We start from the raw sequence: 21036 nt of genomic DNA, 5'->3' as shown, positions 1-21036 counted from the left end.
TAGCTTCAGTAATTCTTATGACAGCAGCTTTTTAGACCCAAGACAAAATCACATAAGGAGAGAGAAGGGAGAGGGAGTACAAAGTTGAGTCCTGAGACCTCCAACAGGAAATCATGAATTGAGGCTGCTAAGGTCAGGGACTGACTTGGTTTAAATGAGTGTTTCCACATACAACTAACTGTACCAAATTATAATCAGAGCTAATGCCTTCAGACTCCTTCCTTGCCTGGTTTACCATCATCATAATTCAAGTTATTCACAGTAAAGCATTCAAAAATATGTTTTGTGTTGTTTGAACTGTCTTGTTTGTCAAATTCAAGGAGGACTTGCATAAATGATCTCTGCTACTGCCTCTGTGATCACATTTTTAGACCAGATCTCTCTGTCTTGCTATTATATCATCACAGCTACAATCTGTTTTGTCCCCTGAATAGCTCATCAGCTGCTGAGTAAACTTAGGTGGCAGGATTAGCTGCTTCCCTTTCTGTGTGATTTCTCCATGAATGCTCAGCTTTCAGAGTAGCCCCTGGAAAGGACATCTCTGGTTCCAGTCACAGCAAAATTAGGGGCCCACCTGTGCTTGGCACCTGTAAATCCCTCCTTAGGGGCCTGTAACCAGCATGATTAAAATGACTGAAAATTGCTTCTTAAACCCTCCCCAAACCCATACTGTTAACTAATTTGATTTAACAGGGAAGAAAAGGGTTAGAAGCCTTTTGTCATGGTTTAATTGCAGCTGGCAACTAAGTGCCACACTGCTGCCTGCTCACTCACATCCACCTCCATCTCAGAAAGAAAAAGTAAACTTACATGTTGGCATAAGAACAATTTAATAATTGAAACAAAATATAATAAAATTTAATCATAATGCCAAATAACACTACTTCAGACAGACTTTCTACCATAATTTAGAAATAAACAGAATTACCACTATCCTTTTAGTTAACAAGAAATAACTTGTAACAATCATAGCAATAGCTTTTTCAGATATGATCATTCTTGACCCAGAACCCATCAGAGTTATGACACATTTTTTGCTGTCTCTCCTTTTCAAGATCAAGGATAAAAAGCTCTTACTCTGCTGGGATAGCATCATTTTCACACAGATTAGAGACTTTGGTTTAGTGTTATTTTCAATCACTGCTTAAATTAGACTCACCTTTTTAATGTTGTCAACTCCTAAATTTAATAATTCTATTGAAGTTCCACTAGATGAAACATCAACTTTTAGTTCTATGCACATTTTCCCAGTTCTTAAGATGTCAGAGAAAAGTTTGAACATAGGAAGCTACTGCAGTCCAAAAACTCAAGAGGCAGGAAGCATGGGATTTTAACAGCCTCAGGATAACTCTATAGCTTTTGATGAGATATAGATTTTGGTAGCTCTTTTTTATAACTATGGCTGTACATACAGTAATTTCCCTAGTATCCATGGAGTTTATCCTCTGTGGTTGCAGAGCAGTAAAACTGGAAAGACAGGCCAATTATATGCACAGTCTGCTCAGACCCCTTTGGGATTTTGGGACTAGAAGCACACTATTCACCTGTGGCTACTTAGTCTTTGGGATCAAATTTGCTTCAGCAGCTGGAGGGCTGTATGTAGGAGCCTGATCTTAAAAACCACACATGGAGCCAACTTGTATCCTACTTAGTAAACTCCAGTATTCAATGCAGGAATAATCCTTCCCGGGATCAGCTGGTCCCCTTGAACTACAGCCAGTCCCTGAAATTCCTAACACTTTGGCCTCAGAGAGGGCTTCCTAGCTGGGCACAGCACTACCCACAGTGCCTGGAAAAAGCTCATCTTGAATACAGTGTTCAGTCTATGAGTTCTCTTCATTCCTGGAGCCAGCTCAGGCGTAGCTGATGCAGAATGAAGGCATGACACAAAGCTGGTTGTACGTGGTGCCAGTCTTGTGTCTCCAGCAACATTCCCATTTGCTGTAGGTTACTTATGTCAGACAATATTCCACCCCCATCAATATTCCATCCCCATCACTCTGGATAACCACAAGATTTTGATTGTCTACAAGGTCTTTCACAAGCATTATAGCTGTACAAATTATTTAGGTGTATGCAATCTAAGCAACTGATTTGGGGTTAGGTGCAAAAACCAGAAGACTAACTTTTATGATTTTTTTTATATAATTCAGTGTCTCAGCTTGTGAGGCTGTTACCTTTACATCATCAGAAGTTTGACAACTGGCTGGACACACTAAACCAAAACTTGGAGAGAATGCTGGACACAGCACATGTGACAGTCACACTGGGTCTGGTATTTCCCCATATTGTTACAGAATTCTATTTTTGTTTCTTTCACTGCAGCACAAGTTTCTTTCCTTCACTGGTCACATTCCTCCAAAACATTAAAAAAATCCCCATTACATGTAACTGTTAAAAGAAAGACAACAAAAAGAAAGAAAAACCCCAAAAATGCAATTCATGCTCAAAACACAGGTTCACAATTTTGAATTTTTATCTGCAGATCTCAGCACTCTTTCAAGTAACCACTGACTCCTTCCACTGGTGGAGACATGAACTTCCTTGTGGACAGATGTCCTCTTAATTTCTAAGATCCTAAATTTCTAAGAAAAAAAAGTAACAGCAGCAGATGAGCAGGTATTGAGAGGGAAAGAACTGAAGAAGGGTCAACACTCAGGGAATCTCATCACTGATGGAGGCAGCCCTTACTGCACCATGCACTGCCAAGTACGATAGAAAAGAGGGACCACTGGAACCCTGTCTTGGGACATTTTCAAGTAATTTCATGTAATTTGGGTTCCTACAACTACAGTGAATTACAACCCTTTTTAAAACCTCTCATAAATGTCATGTAAGTGAAAGAAAGTCATCACACGAACAACATGGATTTTTTTTTTATTTGCAAGGTCTGTTTGTGAGCTTTGTCTTCTGGGATTTACCTATCATGTTCTTCTTCTTTAAAATACAAATATTTATTTATTTTTAAATTAAATAAAATACTATTTTTTATTGAAATATGGAGTAGTCATGAAAAAAACCACACAAAGCATCCATCTAATACCAGCAAATGCACCACATCAGCTATTGGCAGTGAAGCAAGAGAAAAGAAAACAGCTACCCACAGCCATTTTAAGTTAAGCAGTAAAGTAAACCCAGGAAATGGTCCATTTGTTTCTTCTTTATGAATGTTTTGTAACTGTTTTGCAAGTTCATGATTTTCACTCCCCAAGAGCTAGCTGTAAGGCTTGTTTGCTAAACCACACAACACAACATATATGTGCATCAAATGGAAACCATAAGGAAAAATTAGATGGTAGCAAGAAAAAACAGGATGTGTAATGGGAAGCTCTGAAACTACAATTCTCTCATTAGACAAAAAAAACCCACTTGCTTGATGATGACAGGTTATTGTACTGTAAAAATTACATCCCCTCACATGGATATTATTCCAACACACCACGCTGAGCTCTAGGATCAATGGTTCTGGTTTTAGTACAATGACTGTTAATTATCTCAGATTAATTTACCCCTAAATCTAAACATAAACACACAAAATATCTCTTACATATGCTAATATGTAAACATAATTGTTCTACAACTAATATAAAAATATGTTCGTTTTTTTTGTTTTAAGCAGACATTGAAAATACTAAAAAATAATCACTCTCCACATGTTTATGTGAATACATCACCAGTTTTCACTCAACGAAACATGATCAAAAAGTGCTGTACCAGCCTCTAAGTCCACAAGCCATATTTTATTTTTTGATCTGTCTCCTGTGCCTCCACAGTGACTTAAACATTTAAATAACTTTACAGAGGAGCAGTCACACTTTTTTAGGTGAAGCTACAGACAGCACAGCTTATATCAGTGGGAATGATGCATCCAAAACCATGGTTGTTAGAAAAATATACAGGTTGGGGTCATAAGCTGTTAGCTTCTTCAGCATGTGCAACCAGCTCATGGATCAATAATATTCTATGTAGACTAAGCTCAAAGTCAGTAAGTAAACAAGAATATCAGTCTGCTGCCACTAAGCCAGTACACTGCTAGTGACAAATATGTTCCATTCAGTATTAAAAAAAAAAAAAAAAAAAAAAAAAAAGACTGACAGGTAGTTACACATTGTGGGCTTTGAAGCTTCAGCTAGAAATGCTTGCAGTTAATCTGAATATAAAGTTTAACATGGAAACTATCAGTGCTTTCAAAAACATTAAACAAACCTATACAGACAAAAATCTCACTTATATTTTGTCCTTCTTTTTCCTATTCCTCCCCCCACTTCTCCTTCACATTTCCTGTTTCCTCTCTCCACAACAGCCAAAATATGAAATGGTAGCAATTATATTCCCAGGTTATGTAGGGGCTTGAAATGTCCTTTCCCTTCCCGGCCGTATGGGCAGAACTAAGATGTTGTATTTTTGGTCTGAATCAATGAATAGGTTCTGAAGTTGCAAACAGCTCCTTGTGAAGCTGTACTGAAGCAAGCAATCAGGCCCTAAGACTTTGAGGTGTTTGGGACAGGGACCGTGTCCCCAGCTGTAATCACGGCTGACAGCAGGACAGGAAAGGAGGCAGCTATGCCACTGCTGCCTCATGTAGTCAGGAAGGTACATATCATAAAAAAATAAACTGAAGGAAGGACAGAGGAGACCTGCAGAGAATACCCTCTATTAATGTATTCTTACAGCCACACAGAAGGCTGCCATTCCATGACCCTTGTTGCCTTTCTGCCACAACTGGTTCACCTCATGCCTCTCATCCCTCTACTATTCCATGCCTCTCCTTTCTCTAAAAAAAAAGAAATTTTTTTTCACCCTGTGAAAGAAAAACTGCACAATACAAAGTCCCCATTTCTTAATCTTGTCTTTTCTCCACCTTTCCTACAAACCCCTCTATCACTCTCCTCAAGCACACTTAAATGTCATCTGCTCACAAACTACTCCACAAGCTTCGTGACAACACCCAACATAGAAATCTCTGTCCTTGCAATTCACAGCCTTTCTCATCCTTTTTCACAAACATCTCCTTCATTAAAAGTGTAATTAGACATTCTCATCTAAAACAGCGACCTTGACACCACTAATTACTATCCTGCTTCCCTTTCCTTTCCCAAATCAGTTAACCACACTGTTCCAACAGCTGGAAAATAGTAAGAGTGAAATCAGACAAAGGAATGACAAGCAATCTGCATTCCACCGTAGTACTCCACAAAACTCTCAACAAACTCCCTAGTGATGTCTCCCCAGCCAGTGCTCAGAAATACCCTTTCAACTTCCTTCATGTGTCTTTCACAAAAATTCCTAAATTCTTGACCTTCCTTGGCTTTGTAGCTGCAAATCCCAATGTGTCTTTCTTCTAATGGCAATTTCTTTATGCTCCTCTGAAGGTCTTTTTCACTCTGCAACCTTTTTTTTTTTACTTTGCTTATTTTCATCCATTCACTCGAGCAATACTGCTGCAAAGATCCTCCTTCTAATTAGTGATATTGACTACGCAACCCCTTTTATTTAGTTCTCCTCTCTGTTGCAATCTTGCCTTCAAGGCCTTGTTTCTAAGTATTGTTATTACATATACTGACTTTTAAGAGGTGTCCTGCCTCTGACTGGGCTCTCATATCAGCCTTCATCTCAGTTTTCAAGCAAGTGTTTGAATATCTGTAGAGGGCTCCATTGTAAATATCTGCACAACTAAAGAAAGGCTTCAATTCTTTCCCTCTGAATGCCACATACCAAAAATAGACAACTCCTATCAGTTCGTGGACAGCAGTACTTTAACAATGTTGAGTGAAAAGTTTCCAATAATTATAATTATTTGTAAGATGAAGTTCAGCCCCTGTACTTATATTGGAAACAAAACACTTAATCAGAAAAAAGTCCACAGGGAGTCCACTAAAATCCACATGTGCCTGGGATTGTGCATTTAGCCTGTAAAGATCTATATCCTCTTCAGTTTCCAGCTGTATTTACATACAGCAATTGTGTGTTACCACTACTCTAAAAGTTTATCTCAGCATTTACTATTTAAAGTATCATGCAGTGCTACAGTGATACACACCATAACTCCAAGTAACCTGATCTCACAGTTGAAATCATACACTTAGTATCACTACAGCTAACTAAACAGATACTTAAAAAAAAAAACCCTGAAATCATCAAGTACAATCTCGGATGAATGAATTTTTCTCTTTATCAGCTAAAGTCAATTTATACCAGCTTTTAAAAACCCTCACATGCTACTGAGTTGTCTTAGCATCTTCTTAGAGCTCCTCAATGTGAAAAGGATGGTATCAGCAATGTTATGTTCCAGTATTGCAAGGTAATGTCCTCAAAACATTTGTGAGTACCATCTAACCAGAAGCACAGAATGGGGTAAATGGCAGGAAAGAAGGGGTTAAACTTCAAGATTAGAGCCTTCTGCTTCTATTTTTCCACTTGTACTTCCTCAAAGCAAAACTGTAGCCTAAATACTATTCCACCTTTCCCCATTTTTACCCAAAACTAGACAGGACAAAAACTTAATGAATCTTAAACATGCACTTAAAGTTAACAGGATAGAGGGATGCTGAAGTGTTGTAAATGACTTAAGGCAGGCTTTGCTTTCCTGCTTTTTTTGAACTGAGGCCAGTGCCATTACACTCTGACTTAGCAGGCCTCTTCTTAAAAATGTGTTAGATCACCTGAGTTGGTGTTAGGCATTGTATAGTGTTAAAACCAAGAGATTGAATGTAAGTACTATTAATGCCAACAGCCTCTGAGAAAACAGTGCAGGAGCTTATGGTTGTGAAGAAACTCTGAACTCAGTTTGTTTCATCTTGCAAGGTCTGTTCTTTGCAAAGAAGGCAGAGCACAGAGCCTGCATTATGCTAATGAGAAACAACCTGTTGGAGAGATCAGAGGCAGCATGCTGCAGAATGCCGTCAATCCCTCCCAGGCAAAAATAGGACTAAATAGGTTGGAAGACAGTTTACAAAAGCTGGCATAAAAAGAGGCATATGGGCTTTAAAAAGATCCAAAGAACAGGAAACCAAAAATCTATGCATGTTACATAATTTGTGGTATAATAGGTCTTTTAAAAAGATGAAGCTCTTTCTCAAGCAGGTAGCAGTGCCACCTCCCAGAGGAAAAGGTGGTCAGGTACCAAACCACAGTGGAACTGCCAGGGCAACACAGCTGGAAAGCATCAGACACTCCAGACTAAACACCCCATTTATAAGCAATATCACTGGGACTTTGACACTGAACACTCAAACACAGCCAGAATTCTTATTTTAAAAAGTAGAACCATAAAGAACAAGAATTTAAAATTCAGTTTGACCTGAGACATAGTTGCTTTTCTCTAGAACTGAAAAGAAAGGGTTGTAGATTCAGACTACCTTCAAAGTAAGTTATCTTGCTTCCTATCTAAATGGCTTAATATAACTTAAACGCTGCAAAACTCTCAATTAACAGGTCTGGTGCCTAGTCCCTTAAGAGTCAACCATCTCTTTGACTTCTGTGAGACTTAAATCCAACTAAAAAGGTTGGACATCAGAAACAAATTTTTTCAAGAAAACTTTAAATTAAGCCAAATTTTGGCTTGAGAAAGAGTAAAAATAATTGTCTAATAATAAAAAACCCCTCACCTTGACAGGCAAAGCTATAGCACAAAAAAGAAAACTATTCCAAACAAAACCAGTTGTGCATGTAAATTTAATACTTGCTAATAAAATCGAACTCCTAGAAAAAAGAGAAATTAAGTAAAATGTACAGTTGAAAATGCCAATGATAATTTTACTTGTAACTAAGCTACACACGCCCCCCTCCCTCTCTTTTAAAATTTTTCCTAAACTTAAAAAAAATCAGATCTGACAGTGGCAAATGACAGAACATACACAAGCTTGATTGGCCATAGGAAAAAGTTCAGGTAAAAGAAAGCCTTGCACAGAGCTAAAGTACAAGAGTAACACAAAAAGTACTGCAAGGATTAACTACTTGAGGAAAAGACCTCACAGTTCTCTCTGTGATTCACATAGATGCTAAGGTGCAACTCTGCTTGGCAGTGCAGCTGAGTCTGGATGATTTCCAAAACCAAATGTGCTTTGTGATACGTCATTTAAAAAGTGAGAAGTGCGGTAGAGATCTTTATATAAAGAAAGATTTGGTGTTTCTACCTATTCCACATCTAAATAAAAACCAAAGAAAAAAAATACAAACAAAAAACCCCCAAAACAACAAAAAACAAATAGGAAAGCATTGTGCTTGGTACAGATATCTCTCTAAAAGTGAATCTTTTTAAACCAGTAATGCCTATTGCCATTGCATATTTGATGCATCTGCCACTAACTCAAACATGAATTCTACCGGACACGTGAAATGTCAATACACTGGGCCAAAACACAGCCTCCTGACACAAACTGCTCTGTTGGTTTTGAGCTGCCAGAGAAAGATGCTTAAATGCAAGTATTTACAGTATGTTTCCTTTTACCAGTTATCCATTCAGTTACCCAAGTCTACGGGCTATGACCAAAAATTTACTGTAAAAAATGAAAAGGGTAGGCCTAGAGAACAGTTTCACTGAGGTAGAAAAGATTTGTTACAACTCTGTTCTCATTTCAAAGCCTGCATTTGGAGTTCAGGACCTTGGCTTCTATTCATCAAAGCACTTAAGATTTGTTTAATTCCAGTAGTTTCTGTAAGACTTGAATACGTTTTTAGATATTTTACTGAATAGGAGTACAACTATTCACAGAAGCAATACAGCATATTACTCAAGGGAATGGTTGCATCTCTTAGGTCTCCTGGGTAAAGCACATGCACACAGACAGAAAAAAATCAATTTCAATAGACACTAAAAATAGATGGCTTTTCTCAGAGAGATGCATACCTTTTCCTCACATTCAAGCTTCTGTTTGGGTTTATACTTCATTGATGTTAACAAGGCTATTAATATAGAGCAATGTTTTATTGCTATATTCTATCTTTAAATATCTATTTTAGAGTAAACCTTTCTCATAGCATCTTCCAGTCTCCATTTTACATCTCAGTTCCTAGGCTTTGCAATTGATAAAAATTACTAGGATTTCCTTGGCTGTGCAGTTTCAAAACCCAAAGCACCAGCTGTGCTGCAAGTGAACCACGACATGTTTTCACTTCCTTTGCAATTTCTGAAAAGCCTTGACATCTCATTACAAAATTCAGTAAAGTAGGTCTTTCCCTCAAAACTATGTCAGCATAAATTGGGAAAGTAACCAGAAATGCAGTTTCAATTGGAACACAAAAGTAGCTACTCTGCTACTGTATATCCATCCAGCACTTAGTTTACTTTCTCCTCTTTTATTTCACAAACTAAGATTTTTATAGTGTAAATAAATGAAGTCGTTGTGGAACTATTCCCAAGAGATGATCACATACTAACTCCAATGGCAGGTATCACACTCACGTGGTATTTGCCCAGACCTCCCTGGTGCAAGCATAAATTAGAAATAATAAAAAAAGAGAAGAATTCAAAGATACCTCACACCAGTCTCAAGTGTTTCTGCTGATAGTTGGAGGGCTTTTTAATGTATATTCCTAGTTTATGTGTAAACTTGGACATTTCACAGAGCTAGAGAATGAAGTAACCAATACAAAACTCCATAAATGTTCTATGGTATCTGACTGTGGAGAAAAAGTGAGAACTACTGCACGAGTTTAGAGCATGGCAAAAAGCAAAGTTCTAGAGAATTTTTTTAATTTTTTATTTAAAGTAGTACTTGTGTTTAAAGGCCCATTATGGATTGTTTTACATCATTCCACTCACCCAGCTTACAAAAGAAACACGACTCCTTCTCAAAATCCCCTTAAACGCCTCTATTATTTCCAAAAATTGATTCAAAGCTTTTATAAGCGCAGTAAAGTGTGCATCAAATACTAAAGTAACAGCCTAGCCTGCAATGGGAGTTCCCGAAAGCGCAAGCCTGACGTAGGAATTATCGAAGAAAGAGAAACGTTTCATGACAACATGTGGCAAACCCTTCTAAGCCCTTAAGACGCCGAAGCCCTTGGGCGGCAATCTGTCCTGATCTGCGATGCCCCGAAGGCGCCGGGAGAGCATCCCCGTCCCCCCGCCCAGCCCGCCCCGCTGGGGCCGCTCCCATTGTCCGGGCGGGCAGAGCCCTGCCCCGGCGCGGCCCCCGGGCCTGGGGATGCCCCGCTACAGCCCCGGCTGGAAGGGCGGCGGGGAGCCCCCCGGGCCCCGCTCGGACAGTCCTTCCCCCGCCCTTCCCCGCGCCCCCCGCTCGGGACCGCCGTGACTGTGCAGGATTCCGGGCTGAGGGGCGATGCCCCGCGGCGGGCGGTCACTGGGCGCTGCCGGCCCGGGGGCGGCCCCGGGGAGCGGCCCGGCTCCCGGAGCCCGGGGGGCAGCGGCGGGAGGGCGGCGGGGCTGCCCCGGTTGCCCGGGTGACGGCGCCGCATGCCCGGCCCCAGGGGCCGCCGGCCGGAGCTCCGGGGGTCACACGGTGCCCGCGGACACGGCCCCGCCCCGGGGCAGCCCCCCCGCCCCCGCCCCCCGCTCCCGACCCCCGGCACGGCTCGGGGCTCCCGCCCGCCCCGCATTGTCCGGCCCCGCCGGCTGCACCTGCCGGCCCCCGGCCCCGCACCCACCAGACCGAACCGTAGGCGCCGGAGCCGACGGGCGTGAGGTTCTGGTAGCGCTGGGGCACCTCCCACACCGTCTTGTTCAGCTCCTGCCGGTAGAAGCCGCCGCGCTCGGACATTTTCACGGAGCCGCCGCCGGCAGCGGCAGCAGCGGAGCCGCCCCTCAGCCCAGGCGGGCACGGCCGGCGCCGGCGGGAGGAGGGACCGCGGGGGGAAGGGGAGGGGAAGGCGGAGGCCGCGGGGGTGGGGGCGGCGGCCAGGGCCAGGGGAGCCCGGGCGGGGGCTCGGGGGGCTCGGCCGAGTGGCCCAGGGCCCCGGGGCGGCTCCCAGTGTCTTCCCCAGGGCCGCCCGGGAGGTGGCGGGGTGTGGCGAAGCGCCGATCCCGCCCCGGAGCATCGCGGCCGGACCGCCCCGGAGCGGGGCCTCGCCGCATCGGCCGCCGCTGCCCGAGTGTGCGGGAAGGGCCCGCGGCACCGATTCCGCTCCCCACGGGGGCGGCGGTGACGGAGCCGGTCATCCCGCCCTTCCCCCGGTGTCTCTCAGGCTTTCTAAAGCCTCGCTGACACCTTTCTTACTTTGCCACGGCCACCTGAAGTTCCCCCGGGCCCGCCGGGCTCCTCCTTCCCCCGCTCGAGCTGCAGCCGCAGCGGCGGTGACCCCGCGCCGGGGTATCGTCCGTGCGGCCCCGATCACTGATGGAGCCCCGGCAGGTCCGGGATTTTCTCCGAGTCCTCTGGTGCCGAGAACTTCCCCTTACCGCATTCACTCCCGCATACAATCATCTGGGTCCTCTTCCTTTTCATCAAGGAAGACTCGAGCCCTCAAGATAACAGATAATCTTGAAAACTTTAGAAGTCCAAAATTCCTGCATCAGTTCAAGGTTCTTTGACTTCTTTACTGTGTGTTTTCTTCTCTCCAAAATGTACCTTATACAACATCTCAGTGACCTCTGAAATCATTGCAGCACTACTGCAATGTTACCAGTATATTTCTTTATATATTGTTTCCTTCCATGGCTTCTTACGCTTCTTTGAGCACCTGTAAGTAACTTGTACATAGCCTGTTTGCACACATGCAGTGAGATTGCTTTACACCTGCCTTTTGAACACCATGGGATATAAATCCTTGCTTTTCAGAACCCTCATATACCATGGATTGCTGTTCACTTTGACAAATAGCTGCTCAGTTTGTGCTAGGACATAACTGTGAGTGTAGAGAACACGTATGCTTGAATAGTTCTGTGCATGATGAGAAGAAGACAAGTGTTACAGATGCTCCAAACACTGTATGGTTCAAGTTCCAGCTCTGAAACCTCAGCCTGTGTTGCATGACAGGACTTCCATACTAGGACTGTTCAAGTGAACAGCAGCAGCAATTTGGCATTTGCTGGGTGCATTTCAAGTAAAAAAATATGTGAGTAGTACTACTATAGCTATTTATCTGCAGCCATCCACTCAAGTGTACTAAGTGCTCCTAAAGCAATAGTCTAGTTCTCACTTCTACTTGCTCTAGTGCAGTAGACCTCTCCAGTTCTCTTCAGACTGCTCCTTGGCCCCACTTGAATTTCTATGCTGAGGGCATAGTGCTTGAAGGAAGTGGAAAGTGTAAAAAAATCCAACAATACATTAATTTATCTTATTTTCCTTAGCATCACCATATGGAGTTTTAAAAATTGAATAACAGTGCAGTGACACTACCCCAAGCCAAGAAGAAATATTTCTGTTACTGCCACCCCATCTTACTTGCCCCTAAAGTAGGTGGCCCCAAATGTTTTCCATTGCTAAAATGGAACAAATACTCTTACCTGCTAACTTTTATTGTACTTTGTCCCTAGAGGAGTTTTGGTGCATTACATTATTTCTTTCTAACTGCAGCCATGATTTTTGGAAGTTGTATCTGTCCATGTCTGCCCAAGCTTTTAATGATGCTATTTCCACAGGATTTAATTTTTAATATTATTGGTTAATATTGATAAATATTTACAGTTGGTCTCAATTTTATGTCTTCTGTGAGTTTCTGTCAGTTATTTGTATTGCAATCATAACTCTGAGATTGTGCTTGATATCCTTGTTTTATTGGATACTACGTGTATGGTCTCTACAGTGTGTAATGAGGGAGATAATGGAAAACATCGACACACAAGGACAGCGTATTTGAGTTGCCTTAGAGCCAGGTAGGTTACAGGCCTCCAGAAGCCTCCCATAAAGCAAGCTCTGACAGCTGCCTTTCCCATGGCAGAATCAGCTCATCCATCTTTGCCAGCTCTGTGAAGGAAGAGGAAGAGGCAGAGGAAGAGAGAGCTCCCTTGTCAGCTGGATTTTTCTCTTTTAATTGCAGTTTTGCAGGAGGTGTGAAGGCATGAAGAAAAGATAAGGTCTTCTATACAAGAAATAATAAAAAAATAAAAGAGAAGATTTCTATACAAAAAATACTGTCACATAAAACTGAGCCTGGAGCTGTGCTGAGACTCCCTTGGACAAGGAGAGTCCATGAAACTGATGTGGACACTGCACACTCCTCCCCACCTTGCCCTGACAGCCTCCTGTGTGACAGCTCCTCACCAAGTCAAGTGCTGATGGCTGGAGGCCAGTGGGCAGCAGGACTCACTTCATCCACATTTGGCACCAGGACTGGGAGGGATGCCCATGTGCTGCAGCAGGACAGAGACACCCAGGCCGTTTGTGGTGTGGGATCAGCTGTGTGAGCCTCGTGGCTGCTGAGGGAGCCCTGGATTCAGGTATGAGGAGGCTGTGCCACCAGCAGGCAGGGTGGGATGCAGTCCCTCAGACACCCAGCAAATGTTGCAGGTACCAAAGGAAGAAAAGGTGCTGGCAGGGCACAAATTTTCTGTTGTGGCTCTTCTCTCACTGCGTGGTGAAACCCTACATTGCTCTCATTAGAATAAACCTCAGTGAAAACAAAGAAATTTATTATTTTAGCCAGTTGTGAGTTACTGATTTCCAGTTATTCCTCATTCCTATTTTTTTTTAAAGTTGGACTTGATGATCCTGATGGGTCCCTTCCAGCTCAGTATATTCTATGATTTTGCCTCCTTTTTTTTGTTTGATATATTGCAGAAAGCTTGTACATCTTTGCTACCCTCCTCCAGGTTCCTTTTAATTCTCATTTATTCTCTCTCTCTAGTTCTGTTTTTATACTCAGTTTAGAAATCTCAAATTTAATATATAATGGAGTTCAAAGATTGCAATTTTCATACTAACAATAAACATGAAAACTCGGAGAAAGAAAATGCCACCTTAGTACTGAAAACATATAATTTCCTGGAGGAAAACATAATCATATTACTGTAAACTCAGCACTGATTTAAAAAAGACTTTGAAAAACATAGGACAGACTGCTTGCAGATCAGAGTTCAGACTGTTCTCAGTACAATTGCTGTAAATATAGGATAGCTCTAACTAAAAATCTGCCAAGTATCACTGAGGTTTTAGGATGAACCACCATGGTTCTGTTGCTGTATCTGTTACATACTTAACTTTGTACTTGGAGATATTCATTAATAGATTTCACCATGTCCACCTGAAGTTAATAACAGTAAACTAAACATAGTAATGTTTCCTGTGCCACTTTATTTTGAAAATGTTATAGGGTATATGGAACATATTTACAAAAGAAACATTTATATTGGAATGTTACATACATTAGTGTTAATAATAAAATGATGTGGTAATTAACTATGGTGATGGTTTTATTTGCAGGTTCTTATGAATTTCTGAAACTACATCTACAAATATGTAATTATAACACATAGGAAAGCTGCCACTGTTTTTAACAACTGAAAGACAAAGTACAGACAGTAGGAAAGACTGATGAAGCCTTCTGTAAATAGCAAGTCAATCATTACCTACTCCTAACACATTGGTTTCCATGAGATTGCTTTGCCAGGGACCATGTATCTTTGTGACTGAATCACAAGACACTTTTTGCATTTGCCCATGAAATACTCTCTGTCTTATTTCTGCTATTAATTCTCTGTTGCAAAATACCTATTTGGTCCCAGGTTAATTCAGATGACCTGCTCCAGACTGAGACTGTTTTTTCCTGTTAGATCTCAGATATTTAAACTGGTAAAGCATTTTTTTTAACTTCTGAGAACATGAAGGGTCTTGCATTGGAGAAAACTGTTAAAATTTAGTTACCCATTTTGAACCTCAGGTTTGATAATGAAAAGTCCAAGGTATTTCATACATATGATGAGGAATGAAATCGAATGAGAAATCCTGCTATTGATTGAGGACTTCTAAAATCTGGGTTATAGCCTAGTAATTACATGGCAAGAATAGGTTTCTGTTTTTTCTGAGAAGAGAGATTCTAATATGGCTTGAGTTCAGAGCTCAGGTTTTGCTTCCTTTTTTTCCACATTCTGTCTCTGTGGAATTAGGATGGCCACTAGATATCTCTGTGCCAGCTTTCTGCATTTATGAACTGAGACCAAGATTGTTTCCTTATTTTAAGGATAAATATATAAAACTGATACTACCTGAGATAGTAATAACACTTGTACTATCTAAGCTTATTGTTGGCAGACATTGGTAACAATTTTTCATATATTCCTTTCATACCACTGTGGATACAAAGTGGGAAATCATTTCTAATATCCTCTTAAAATTTAATTCTGACAAAAAATCAGTCTCCGTTACCTGAAATTACAGGGTAGTGTATCTTGGCCTCCCTTAGTCTACCAGAACAGGGTGGCAGTGTTTTATTTCATGCAGGAACAACACATGGCTGTTATTCTAAGATCATGTTGCTATTAGATTTTCAATGTGATTGGGACTGCAAGCATGCTGCCAATTGGTGTCAGAAGGCTCTAAAGTAAATTAAATAAAATACAATATCTTGCTCAGTCATGTCAACAAGGGCTTCTCAGTGTAGGTACATTCAGAACAAGGCCATCACCAGAAAGATGAATAGAGATTTAACTTTATAATAATTCCTAATTAAGTAAACAAAGGTCCAGATATGAGGAAAGGCTGAGATGGGCTGTTAATATATAGAGCTATATTTTCACTTGCAATCCATGTAATTATGTTGCCTGCTGAATCACAACAACACCATGATGCTATATTCTTATGCATTATACAGCATCACTCAAACACAGTCTAATATTGACATGTATAATCAGTAGCTGTGGAGAGCCCAGCACTGCTCCCATTCAAGTCAAATTTCATTATGAGAATGGGAGCAAGAACACATTGTTCCAAATGCATTAATTTGGGCTTCTGTCCTGAATATATATCAGCTGTAAATTTCTTCACAGTGACTGAAGGTACTCCAAAGATAAAAGCAGATGCAGATGTAAGAGCCCACGTATACCAAGCCCTGTGATTTTCTGATACACATTAAGAAATTGTACTCAAGGAAGACTGTTTAACTCACTATCATGTTGTCTCTTTTGTCTCCAAAAAACACCATGGGTTCTTTAAAATGGCTGTGCATTGCCAATCATGAGTTCCTCTAATCACAATCCAAAAATAATTATGTATGGGAACAATTATACTAATGAATTGTCAATCTGGCTAAAACTGTGCTTATTCTGCACACAAAGTCAATATGAAGAAAAGTTGTTACTTACAGGACTTCTAAATGCCATGGGGTTGTAGATGTGTACAAATTTGCACCTACATCCATAGGGCTGCTCTGCCTAGTGTCTGTGAGCTTTGGAACATAGTGAACTCTATTACAGTGCTTTTAAAATATGCAAATATTTGCAGTTGAGGGAGAGCAATATGAAAGCAATATCTGATTCAGCTTTAACTCTTAATGAACACTTACAGAAAATTGATACCAAGGCAAACTTGTAAAGGCAGAACACAAATTTCTAGTAATTTAGCCTGACTTAGTATGAGGTGCATGTATTCACATGCCTTCATTTGCCATCTGCTACTCATCTGCAGAATTTCGTATTCCAATCTGGTGCTGTTCATTTCCCATAAAGCAGTTACATTCAACCTTGTCATACTGAAAATACTGCGTCTTTCTTCATAGCTGTGTTTTTCAGTCATTTTTTGACATATTGTGAGGATACAACTCAGGCAGTTTGAGAAAAATGGTACAAGTTCAGTTGTTCTGTTGTATATAATTCTGTCCAATCTATCTGCAGGTTTGGTGGTGTGGTTTTTTTTTTTTTTTTTTTTTTTTTTTTTTTTTTTTTTTTTTTTTTTTTGTTTTTTTGTTTTTTTGTTTTTTTGTTTTTTTTCCATTAGCATGTCTCCAGTGCACAGTGGGCCATTCCACAAAGGTGAAAAGTGGAATTTCTACTTTAATAACATTTTATTCCTCACTGATATTACAATGTCACCTTCTTGGTTTTGACTTAACCTGTCTTTGGACTCTGCTGTACAGAGCTTTGGTTCCTCAAACTAAATGTGCCATTAAGTCTTCAAATAATGGATGCAATGTGACTGTCGTGTGACCAGTTATATGGCAGATGTTGAGCAGTGTGGACAATAATGGATCTGATGGTGGCATGCCCTCTACTGAGGCTTCACAAGGGCTTGATAAACCCAGGGAAATGGCTGTTGTGTGGCTTGGAAGGCTGTTAATGGGCACATTTAGACCCAAAACGTACCTTGCTTGGTAATAACTGGACCAAACTTTCTGCTGTTATTATTATGGCAGGATGGTAGGACAATAATATGATGTTTTTCAAATAATTTCAATCATTTGGATAAAAACTGTGATCCACATTCTGTTCAGGAGCTTCTATCCATAAAAGAAGACAATTTTTCACAGGTTCATTATAATTCAGGGTGTATTTGATACACATTGGCTTTTTCAGGCTATATAGACCATGCATCTACTGAGATCTAATTATGAACCTACGTAGTCTCTAAGCAGTTTATTACTCCTCAGTTTTTCTTGTACTTATGGGAGTTCTTATGAACTACATAAGCTGTGCCCACAGCTTAACCAACTTTCTTATATATTTATGGCCATCTTAAAACAAATTAAGCCATAAACCTTTGTATGTAGAACTGGGTAGTATATGTATATGTACACATACAATATACATCTACTAATATTTCAGAAATAAATATCAGGCGTTGCCTCAGTTTTATATTATTGTACCTGAATTACACAGTTAAATCAATGAATAAAAGCAGTGGCAATCATACGGTGCTTTTGAGGAACAACTAATTGAGGGACTTGAACCTCTGGATTTAAGCCCATTAATATCCCTTTTATAAACTTGAACTTAACAAAGGGAATATTGAATCACTTTAAGATCAGAGGCCCTGGAAAGGAGTGGGGTTATCAGCAGTTGCAAGGAATAAGTGAGACAAATCCTGACTGCAACAGGCATATGACCACACAAAAAGGGGAAGGGAATTGTGTTGAAAAGAGTTTTCAAGGAAAGGCTGCCACACTGATGAACAATATCATACTGGAGGTGACTTCCAGTCATTGAATTACAGGTGTTACATATACCATCAAAAACTTGCTGAGTGCCAATTAATAAGTAATTCATGTTCACTGACCTTATCAGAAAATATCTACTAGGTTGTAGGCTACAGTGTATATTTGTGATTATGCCAATGCTGATCTCTGCCCTTTCTTAGGTGTTTCTCTTTCCCCCAGTGTATTTCTAGACATCAAGCGTGTCTGTGGCAGCATTGAGATTAAGTTCTCTGAGATCTTTTTGTCTCCTGTGGTAAGATAGGCTCACCTCTAGTCTGTACAATTCTGAGGAGAGGGCCAAGCAGAAACTGTAACAGGTCCTCCTGTGGAGTTGAGTATTTTATGAAAAATACTATGAGACGGTTCTCTGTGGCCACCAGGGAGTTACAAACTAATCCTTTTTTGTTTTAGAGTCTGTTGTTTAAAGAGGAATTAATTACTCCCAATTTCCTTGGGGTTTTACTCATCCTGTAGTAAAACAAAGACTGTCCTTTTTGCTGCTTGCTTACTGTTATCTCCTGCTTCAAACAGTAAAATAATAAATAGGTTGAGATTTTTTTATCGACCAAGACTCTCAGACATGAATGGCATAACTGAGCTTTTAAAAGCAAAGGTCACATCCACTGCCTTATTTGTGTGGACATTTAAGTGACAGGACAGTGACCTGTGGCAAAACCTTTTAGATTCCCAGTGTGCATTTGAGGGCTTTTCAATATAAATTTTTCATGCATACCAAGTTAATGTTTCTGTCTGTAGTGGTTTTTAACACTAAAGGGAACCAATGAAAGAATTCTTTGCTGGCAAAGGCAGCACATTTGTTCTAGACACCAGCCTGTTTTACAGCAAAATACCTTGGTAAGCTAATGTTTCTGAACACTACTTATCTTCTTCAGTCTCTATTTGAGGTGGAAGAAGACTGAGTATAGCTTGAGAAATAAGGCAAATATGTCCTTAATTGCAGCTTAAAATGGTGATTTTTATGCCATGCTACAGGTGTTCTTGAAATTATTGCAGAGATGGGTGTGAGCCCAGCTTTTATTACTACCACAGTAGCTAATTTGTTTCATCTTACTCCAGTTAGATAAAATACTTCTGTATCTAGTGGTCTGCCTCTTTTTTGCTGTAGTGTGGAACAGTGGATGAGTTTGTAAGAAGCCTCTTTTTCAAATATAATTTTAGGTTTCATCTGTCCCAATATATTCCAGTTTCCTTCTGAAAGACATCAGCCAACTGCATTGTCCAGCAGTTTCAACAATTTTTGCTTAGAGGTAGAGCTTATATTTTCTTTAAACCTTGGAATGATTGGAAGCATGGCAATTGAAACCAATTCTCTCCCTGTCTTTATCCCTCCATTTTATAACATATAGGTTTGGCAAATATTGTATCAATTTTAGCTATTTCTTCTAGAAAGCTCTGTAGAATTTCTCAGTAGGGGCTTTGGAGGCCCCAGGTTTTCTGTAACTTTTCTTCTTTTACTAGTTTTCACAACTTCTTCTGCCTTGAAATATAGATGCAGCAGACCTTGAATCAAGCTTCATTTGAAAGTGCTTTTGTTATGTATTGTAAAATTCAAGTCCTTTACAGTTGGTCTCCTGAACTCAATGGATGCCCTTACAGAGTGTCCATTTACGATTTCTGCCGGATCTGTATCTTGGTTTTTTGTGTGATGCTGCTGCACCTACCTGATAGTTTTAGCAGGTCTCTGCTATGACTCAGCAATTATTCATGTATTTTGAGGCCCAAATCAATGTCTGGACTTGCCTCAGTTTGCGTATCCTACACTAACATATACTTTGAAATGAGGATTAGCAACATTTAAAGCACCTGTGATAGACTATTTTTTCCTGCAATTGAGATAACAAGCATGTTACCAGGAGCTCAGTGGAACGGTGGTGTTTTGTTTTTATACAAATAGGGGCTGCTGGCTTTTGAACCCAGTGAGATCCCAGTACCTGTGAATGTTGTTGATATCTCCCCCAAGACACACCATGGTGCTCAGAGTCTGGTTCTGTACCATCTGTGCCATTCAAAAGACCCCATGCTATTCCTGCTGCAGTTTCTGCCCCTTGCTTTGGTGTGATGAATTGCTAAACTTGTGATGTCCCATCAAATTCTTAATTTAGCTGCATACTGGAAAAATAAGGTACTCTCTATTTGATTGTGCTATGGCAGCAGAAGAGCTTTGCAATCACTGGTGGTTTTGTGGACAGGTGATCCTGCAAAGTCATTCAATCTCAGCACTATTTTGTGTGCTGACTTACAGAAATTGCTAGCTATAGAGTAGATCCTTTAGTCTCAGAAAATCAATAAATTATGTCATTAGCTATTAGAACCTCCCACACTCCTTATGCAGGTGGAGCAGTAGATTTTTTGCAAACATCCAGCCTTTTGAAACTATTTTGCCTCCTAGATAAGTGGTTTTCTCACACTGCAACAGCTGCAATGTCATCACATTTAGGTCTTTTTAGTCTAATTCAGCTGGCTTCTCCTTTCCTCTCATTTCCAGCTGAGGATTTCAAACTCATTTCAAATTGGCAGGACTCCACAAATAATAACTATTTTTTAAGACTTAACACCATCAAGTAATTCAATCATGCTACAAAGTGTGGCAAGAATTATGATTATTCTTACAATATTTGATGACAATGGGAGCCTGGACTTGACCTGTGAGATTCCTTCCCAGTGCTGTCATGTTCCTATTGCAAATCATACCAGCAAAAGACCAAATGGAAAAGAGAAGGAAAAGCTAAATCATGACATATAGACATGAAACAGCACAAGATGTTCCCTCTGAAGGTACAGTCCCCTACCCCAATCTCACTGTCCAATGAATCATTTTACCTCAAACTGCATTACAAAACTTAATTACACCAGAGCTCAGATCTTCACAGCTGTGTGAAAACCTGTTCAGACCAGGAAACATATTTTTTGTTAAAAATTAAAGATGAGAAGGCTGTATTGTCTTTCAAGAGTGCCTATTTTTAGTTATTTGTTTCTATAGTCATGCATGCA

The 21036-nt window shown here is 40.5% G+C and overlaps 1 protein-coding gene across 1 annotated transcript in view; it reads right to left on the bottom strand.

The window, feature by feature from the left end:
• Window positions 1-10801, bottom strand: part of MAPK11 (mitogen-activated protein kinase 11) — a 31109-nt gene extending 20308 nt beyond the window's left edge. The window contains exon 1 of the mRNA XM_083859662.1: window positions 10609-10801. Within this exon, the coding sequence (XP_083715788.1) occupies window positions 10609-10721 (113 nt within the window). The 5' untranslated portion in view covers window positions 10722-10801. The remainder of the gene's footprint in view (window positions 1-10608) is intronic.
• Window positions 10802-21036: the final 10235 nt, after the last annotated feature.

This window comes from Zosterops lateralis (genome assembly GCF_965231275.1).
Source record: "Zosterops lateralis genome assembly, chromosome: 4".
NCBI classification, from domain to species: Eukaryota; Metazoa; Chordata; class Aves; order Passeriformes; family Zosteropidae; genus Zosterops; species Zosterops lateralis.
The sequence above is the reverse complement of the archived record's forward strand: the minus strand, read 5'-3'. Positions and strand labels throughout refer to the sequence as shown.